Source organism: Eschrichtius robustus, chromosome 15 (genome assembly GCF_028021215.1).
Source record: "Eschrichtius robustus isolate mEscRob2 chromosome 15, mEscRob2.pri, whole genome shotgun sequence".
NCBI lineage: Eukaryota > Metazoa > Chordata > Mammalia > Artiodactyla > Eschrichtiidae > Eschrichtius > Eschrichtius robustus.
The window spans coordinates 86,185,534-86,192,920 of NC_090838.1; the positions used below are offsets into that span (position 1 = coordinate 86,185,534).

A 7,387-nucleotide genomic window follows, 5' to 3' on the forward strand; every position below is an offset into this window, starting at 1 on the left:
CGCCGCCGGCTCCCTGCGCAAGGCCTCACGGGACTTGTAGTTTCAGGCAGTCCCGCGATGCTTTCCGATGGGGGTGGGGGGCTGTGGGGGAGGGGGGGGGGTGAAAGGCCGACTACAACTCCCAGAGGGCAGCACGGCAGAAGCCGCGGGTGCTTTAGTTCCAAGGAGGACCCCGGCCCTCAGGAGGAAGGGGATTTGCCTGGTGGGAGCCGCAGTCGGCGCGGCTGGCTCTGCTCACCTCTGCTTCCTCCTGAGCCGGGCAGCCATGAAGGACTCGCTGGTGCAGCTTGGCCGTATCCTGGCGCACCCGGACTCCCGCTGCTGGTTCCTGGCCTGGAACCCCGCGGGAACCCTGCTGGCCTCGTGCGGGGGCGACCGGAGTGTCCGCATTTGGGGCAGGGAGGGTAAGGCCCGGCTGCGCGACCCCTGCCGCCGAGGGGCCTACGTGCGCTTGGTGTGGGTGCCAGGCTCGGGGAGTGCGCAGCCTGTGGGGCAGGCATACCCTGGACGGGGCTCGCAGGCCAAGGGAGAGGATGGGGGGGCCTCCTTAGCCACTCTGAGGAAGGTTTTTCTGGCAAAGGAGTCGGCAAATACTAGAAGCTAAAATGTCAATAGGCTGAAACTGTTGAGGGGATTGTGATAGTTGCTGAGGTAGGAAAATGAGGAGAGAAGACGGAAAGTAGCCTGCAGAGTAATTTGCTATAGATGATGAAGTTTAAATTTTATCCCAAGGGCGTTTGGGTGCTATTGACAGTTTTAAATTGGGAGGGTGACTCCTTAGATGTGTCTTAGAAGGATGTCTCCAGAGGAAGTGGAGTCAGTTAATATGCTGACTTTCTGAAAGCATGTTGTTAAATACACCCACTGAGCTTTGCCCCCCAGCTCGGCTCCAGTACTGGTCCCCATTACCCAATGGCATTGATAGTGCTTCAGCCCCTTCTCGTGCACCCAGTTCCAGAGCCTGGCCTGTCCTCTGCTTTTAGGTGGCAGCTGGATCTGCAAATCTGTCCTTTGTGAAGGCCACCAGCGCACCGTGCGGAAGGTGGCCTGGTCTCCCTGTGGGAATTACCTGGCCTCTGCCAGCTTTGATGCTACCACTTGCATCTGGAAGAAGAAGGATGATGACTTTGAGGTAACCGGGCTGGATGGGACCAGGATTGTTGCTTGTTCCCCGCCCCCCAGCCAGGGCTGGTTGAGGAACATGAGCCAGCCTGGGCCAGTGGGGCTTTGCCCATGAGAAGGACCGCAGGGGTCTTAGCTGCCACTGACTCTTGTCCCTCTCCCCGGTTCACAGTGTGTAACCACTCTGGAGGGCCATGAAAATGAGGTCAAGTCAGTAGCCTGGGCCCCATCTGGCAACCTCCTTGCCACCTGCAGCCGAGACAAGAGTGTGTGGGTCTGGGAAGGTGAGTCCAGGTCCCTCCAGATGCAGTTGGGAACCTGCCACCAGATCTCCCCCTGTGTCCCTGACAGGGTCGGTCAGCTCAAGGGCTCCTTTCTTTTCTCTTGCACAGTTGATGAAGAAGACGAGTATGAATGTGTCAGTGTCCTCAACTCTCACACACAGGATGTCAAGCATGTGGTTTGGCACCCGAGCCAGGAGGTAAGAGTCAGATATCTTGGTGGGAAGGAATTCTGATGTGGAGGGTTGTATCCAGCCTTCTTTTGCTCTTCGGCCTCAACCTGGCTTTTCCAGGGATCTCTGTCTGTGACCCAGAGACGTCAATGCCTTTATAAAAGCAGATCCCTGGGACTCTCCTGTCCTGGGAGGGAGAAGTGTTGGAACCACGGACACTTCTTGGGCCCTACAGACACGTGCTGTTTTCCCTGGCCTCTCCCACAGCTGTTAGCCTCTGCCAGCTATGACGACACAGTGAAGCTCTACCGGGAGGAAGAGGATGACTGGGTATGCTGTGCCACCCTTGAAGGCCACGAATCCACCGTGTGGAGCTTGGCCTTTGACCCCAGTGGCCAGCGCCTGGCCTCTTGCAGTGATGACCGTACCGTGCGCATCTGGCACCAGTATCTACCAGGCAATGAGCAAGGTGAGGGCCCAGCCCGGGAGCTAAGGAAGACCCATCTCTCACGAGGCTTAGTCTACTGAGGGGCTGAGACACATAGATGGGTCACAGGAAACTGGGGTAGAAAGGCAGGTGTGCCACCAGAGGGCTCCAGGTAGAGTGCCGAAAGAGTCAGGGGAACCTCTGAGGAAGGGGGGCCGTTTCATCTGGACTTGAAAGAGTGTGTAGGATTTTAACACGAGAAGAGAATTCTAGGTGCAAACAGCACGAGCAAAGGCATTGAAGGTAAAGACAGCCTAGACTTACGCCAGGAACAGTGATTCGTGTCGCTGGAGCATAAGCATAAAGGGTTTGGAGAGAAATGAGGTGGGTTGGGCTGGCTGGTGGGCGGCCTTAAAAGGCAGGCTAACGGGTCAGACGTAGTCCGCAACAAAAGGGTTTTTTTGTTTTTTGTTTTTTTTTTTGCTTGCTTAGCAACACTTTTTTTTTTTTAACATTATTGGAGTATAATTGCTTTACAATGGTGTGTTAGTTTCTGCTTTATAACAAAGTGAATCAGTTATAAGCAAAAGGGTTTTGAGGAACAGGACATATCCTTCTCAGAATTCTGCTGTAAAAATGCCAGTCTGGCTGCAGTGTGTAAGGCAGATCAGTGAGGATGGAGACAGAGCAATGAAGATGAGGCCTCATGACTGAGGGTGGGGTGGGGCGGAGCAAATTAGGGTCTCCTCTGGGGCGGGTTAGATAATCCCCTGAGATGCCCAGGGCACAGACATGCCTGAGGCTCAAGAGAAGTCTGTCATGCAGGGGTGGCGTGCAGCGGCTCTGACCCTAGCTGGAAATGTATCTGCACCTTGTCAGGCTTCCACTCCAGGACCATTTACGATGTCGCTTGGTAAGACCTCCCCACCACCTCCACCCTGCCACCCCAACCATTGGAGAGATTTTAGAGAAGTCTAAAGCCTTGCTGCTCCCTTTCACCTTTGGGAATACATGGGGATAGAGAGTAGCCACCCTCAAGTCTTCAGATCAGACTGTCTCCATGCTGGCTCAGAGCTGGCTGGTGTGGGGTACACAGGAGCAGGGGACAGGCTTAGACCCAGGCCTGCACCTGTGTTAAGATTCCAGGCTATGAAGGCAGCTCCAGCCTTTGGGGGTCACACAGCATCATACCATCCGGAAATATTTATTCTTGAAACTGGATTCATGGCTGGAGAATCCAGCCATGAATCCACAGGGCTGTTTCTACCCTTATGGAGTCTAGAAAAATGACACCATTCATATAGGAGATTCGATCTGAGGGCAGTTCTGGCCCTGAGAATCTATCCCTAGGAAATAATCCTAAATAATGGAAAAACCTGATGTGCATCTAAGTTTTATTTATATTAGCAAACATTTGGGAATAGCAAATATGGACTCAAGTAAAAGTATGATAGAATTCAGTGGCCTATTATATCACTTTGAAAAAATGGTCCAAGAATACTTTATTACAGGGAAACTGCTTATTCCAAGTGAGAAAAGTGCAATTCAGAGTTATATGTAGTTTTTTAGGTTAATTGTATTGGAGGAAAACCTAGGTGGCAGCACTTGAAGCTTGGGGTGATGTTTGTGGCTACGTATTTGTTAGGGAGGCTCTTCGATAAGACACTTATAGCCGAGGCCTGAAGTTTGGGACGGGAGCAGGCCAGGGGGACTAGAGAACCAATCCCTCCTACCTGATTTGCCAGGTTGGCGGGGGAGGAGCCACCCGCATACTCACTGACGCACACGTTCGTCCCAGGTGTCAGCTGACAGGGGCCCTGGCTACCGCCTGTGGGGATGATGCCATCCGAGTATTCGAGGAGGATCCCGGCTCAGATCTGCAGCAGCCCACCTTCTCCGTGACGGCCCACGTGCCTCAGGCCCATTCCCAGGATGTCAACTGTGTGGCCTGGAATCCCAAGGAGCGGGGGCTCCTGGCCTCCTGCAGTGATGATGGAGAGTTGGCCTTCTGGAAATATCAGCCGTCTGAAGGCCTCTGAGCCACCTTGACTTTGGACAGAACCATGGTTCCCCAGAAAATGTCATAAAACTTTCCCAGGCCCTGAGAGGACCCCGAGGAGCATCCCTGACCTTCCTTTAACTTGGCCCTCCTCCATGCAGACTTGGGTAGAAGTGCAGGCCACAGAACCACTCACTCTTTTCCCTCCTTTGACACAGAGTCCTTGGTAAACAGCTACAGAACATCAGTGTATTGTACTTAAGCCAGATTTTGCTTGCTTTAGGGCACAGTGTTAAATTTGGGGGTGGTGCTGAGTATACTATTTATAATCATCATATCTATATGTAGGAGGGATATATCTCAGCCCTTTGTGAAACTATAAGCTTTATAGAAATAATCCATCTGAGTCCCAAGTCCTGTTTTATATTATAAGGACATTCACAATCTAAAAGAATTCCATGGTGAGTCCTTTTCTGAAGTAGGTCCTGCCTTCTCGATTTCTGGGCAAACCCTTGCATTTAAGACATTCAGTCAATACTGAAGGAAATTTTTTTTTTTTTTTTTTGGCTGTGTTGGGTCTTCGTTGCTGCAGTGGGCTTTCTCTAGTTGTGGCGAGCGGGGGGCTATTCTGTTGCGGTGAGCAGATTTCTCATTGCAGTGGCTTCTCTTGTTGGGGAGCACGGGCTCTAGGCGCGCGGGCTCTAATACGCAGGCTCAGTAGTTGTGGCGCACGGGCTTAGTTGCTCCGCGGCATGTGGGATCTTCCCGGACCAGAGCTCGAACCCGTGTCTGCTGCGTTGGCAGGCGGATTCTTAATCACTGCGCCACCAGGGAAGGCCTGAAGGAAATTTCTTGATATAGGTTGGTTTAGAGTGAGAAACACCTCTTGCTTTCCCTTCGAAACCCTTAACGTACCTTCTGTGCTATGTGCTGTGATGACAGCCGGGGAGTGCTGAGAAATAAATGGGGAGGACATGACCCCTAGAAGCGAGAGTTATTGGTGGCCACAGGTCATGCATTCTCAGTGGGGATGAAAATTGGGTCTTGGGTGAGGGGCAAAAAAAATCTTAGAGACAGTAATTTGTGGCCCTCAAAAGGACCACGGTACGTAAATATGCAGTGGTCTGTCATATTAGATTTTCATAGTGGGGGTGAGTAGTAAAAAGATGCCGATTAAGGCACCTTAAGGCAATGATGATGAAAAAATGGTAGAGAAACACTGGCACAGGTAGTCAGTGCTTTAGTCTCACGTTATCCTCTGACAGGCACTTACAAGTGGGTTTTGACTTGAGGCCTGTCTTCAAGCCCACAGCCTTCACTTGATTTTTTTACACCACAGAAATCATGACCTTAGATTTTGAAAAGACAGCTGGGGCAGTACCTAGAGCAGTGGTTCTCAAGATGTGGTCTGCCGGTCACTGGAAACCCCTAGATTTTTTCAGCAATTGGCACCTGGGCAGGAAGCAAGGCAATGGCACCAATACTACAGTCGTGTCTCCATGCCTTGCTCTCACAGTGAAAAAATTACCAACTTCCCTAAGAAATGTCCTCAGTAGAACTAATAGCGGTAAACTGTATTAAATCTCGACCCTTGAGCATACAGCTCATGTTCTGCGATGACACGAGCACTCCTGCTGCGCACTGAGGTGTGGCTGTCTTGAGGAAAAGCAGTTGTGCAGGTGTAAGCTGAATCAGCCGTGTTGTTCATGGCATAACCATTTCTACTTGAAAGAACGAGCAAATTATGGTATTTAGACTTGGCTATTTGGGAGACATTTTCTGGAAAATGAACGGAATGAGCCTTCCACTTCAAGGGAAACTGATAGTGTTGCCAATGGTTAACAAAAGCTTTCAAGCAAAAATCAGAATCTTTGAAAACTTGTATTGCCGCCATGAGCTTGACATGTTCTCAATGCTTAGACTTTTCTGAGGGGACTGGTGGTGCTTTGAACAAACGTGATCTGTGTGATGAAATGTATTGACATTTGTTAAGATTTGCATAATTCAGTGAATGAGCATTTTCCAAATGCCTAATGCATGATGTTACAAAATCACTCACGGGTAAGACTCATTAAAAGTGTAAGACAGGCCAGTGGGTTTTAATGTAAGAGGATAAAAAGCTCATTGATAAGGTTTCAGATCCACATTGCCTTTAAGAAACTACCACCTGTGGAGTGGTGACGTAGACAGGCCAGTGGGTTTTAATGTAAGAGTATAAAAAGCTCATTGATAAGGTTTCAGATCCACATTGCCTTTAAGAAACTACCACCTGTGGAGTGGTGACGTAGCATCACATAGCCTCAATTACCTGAGAAGCCTATTTAAAAACACCCTTTTCCAACTTCATATCTGTGTGAAGTCAGCTTTACGTCAGCACAACACACAACAGGTTGTGGAAGCAGCTATGAGAATCCAACTGTCTTCTGTTAAGCCAGACATGAACGAGATCTGCAAAAATGTAAAATGCCACTCTTCTCCCTGGATTTGTTTTGGAAGTTGTTTTTCATAAAAAGTTAACATAAGTTACTGTTGTTTTAAAATGCATTTACTATAGTAAATAAACATCAATGGCTATAACCCAGATAATAAAGGCTGTTTGGGGCTCTTAATTTTTTGTAGTGTAAAGGGGTCCTAAGACTAAATTTGAAAACTGCCGACCTAGGGAAATTACCCTTCAGAATCATTTTTCAATTTTATGCGTATTTATTCCTACAAAAACCAGAAGGCAAGAATTTGAGAAAAAAATTTGTAGATCTGGTTCTTTAAATCGGTTTAAGCACCCAGTTGGTGCTGCCTCATTATGGGAAGGGACACTGCTGATCTTGAGAAAGCTCTAACCTGTTGATCTCTCCAGCAAAGTTCAGTTAGTTCCTGCAGTAGGGCAGATACAGAGGAAGGGACCAACGGCACAAGCCTGACTGAAGAGAAGCTACCAACACTGTCCCCTCTGCGCTGACTGAAATGGTGCAGATGGCAGCCCAACGGAAGGGCAACCTCATCCTCTAGAAGCGCTCACTGTGAGCAAGTTCACTGGCTGAAAAAAAATAATCCTTGGGTTGGAGAAAGGAAACTTTTTTTTTTTTTGGCTGCATTGGGTCTTCGTTGCTGCGCGCGGGCTTTCTCTAGTTGCGGCGACTGGGGGCTACTCTCCATTGTGCGTGGGCTTCTCGTCGCGGTGGCTTCTCTCGTTGCGGAGCACAGGCTCTAGGTGCATGGGCTTCCGTAGTTGTGGCGCACGGGCTTAGTTGCTCTGCGGCATGTGGTATCTTCCCGGACCAGGGCTCGAACCCGTGTCCCCTGCACCGGCAGGCGGATTCTTAACCACTGCACCACCAGGGAAGTCCGAGAAAGGAAACTTTTAATCTGGAATCACTGCAAAGACAAA

At 49.7% G+C, this 7,387-nt stretch overlaps 1 protein-coding gene across 1 annotated transcript; it reads left to right on the plus strand.

Annotated features, from left to right (window-relative positions):
- The first annotated feature begins 113 nt into the window (after positions 1–113).
- Positions 114–6,579, plus strand: CIAO1 (cytosolic iron-sulfur assembly component 1). The gene is made up of 7 exons (XM_068564945.1): positions 114–404; positions 984–1,132; positions 1,295–1,406; positions 1,515–1,603; positions 1,844–2,045; positions 2,829–2,916; positions 3,802–6,579. Exons 1-7 carry the CDS (start codon positions 266–268, stop codon positions 4,040–4,042), a joined length of 1,020 nt encoding a protein of 339 aa, XP_068421046.1. The 5' UTR covers positions 114–265; the 3' UTR covers positions 4,043–6,579.
- Positions 6,580–7,387: the final 808 nt, after the last annotated feature.

Excerpts from the sequence above, each read along its gene's own strand:
- CIAO1 (XM_068564945.1), top strand. The coding sequence starts at position 266 with ATGAAGGACTCGCTGGTGCAGCTTGGCCGTATCCTGGCGCACCCGGAC. Across the intron at positions 405-983 it reads CCGCATTTGGGGCAGGGAGG|GTGGCAGCTGGATCTGCAAA; the intron begins GTAAGGCCCGGC and ends CTCTGCTTTTAG. Across the intron at positions 2,046-2,828 it reads TCTACCAGGCAATGAGCAAG|GGGTGGCGTGCAGCGGCTCT; the intron begins GTGAGGGCCCAG and ends TCTGTCATGCAG.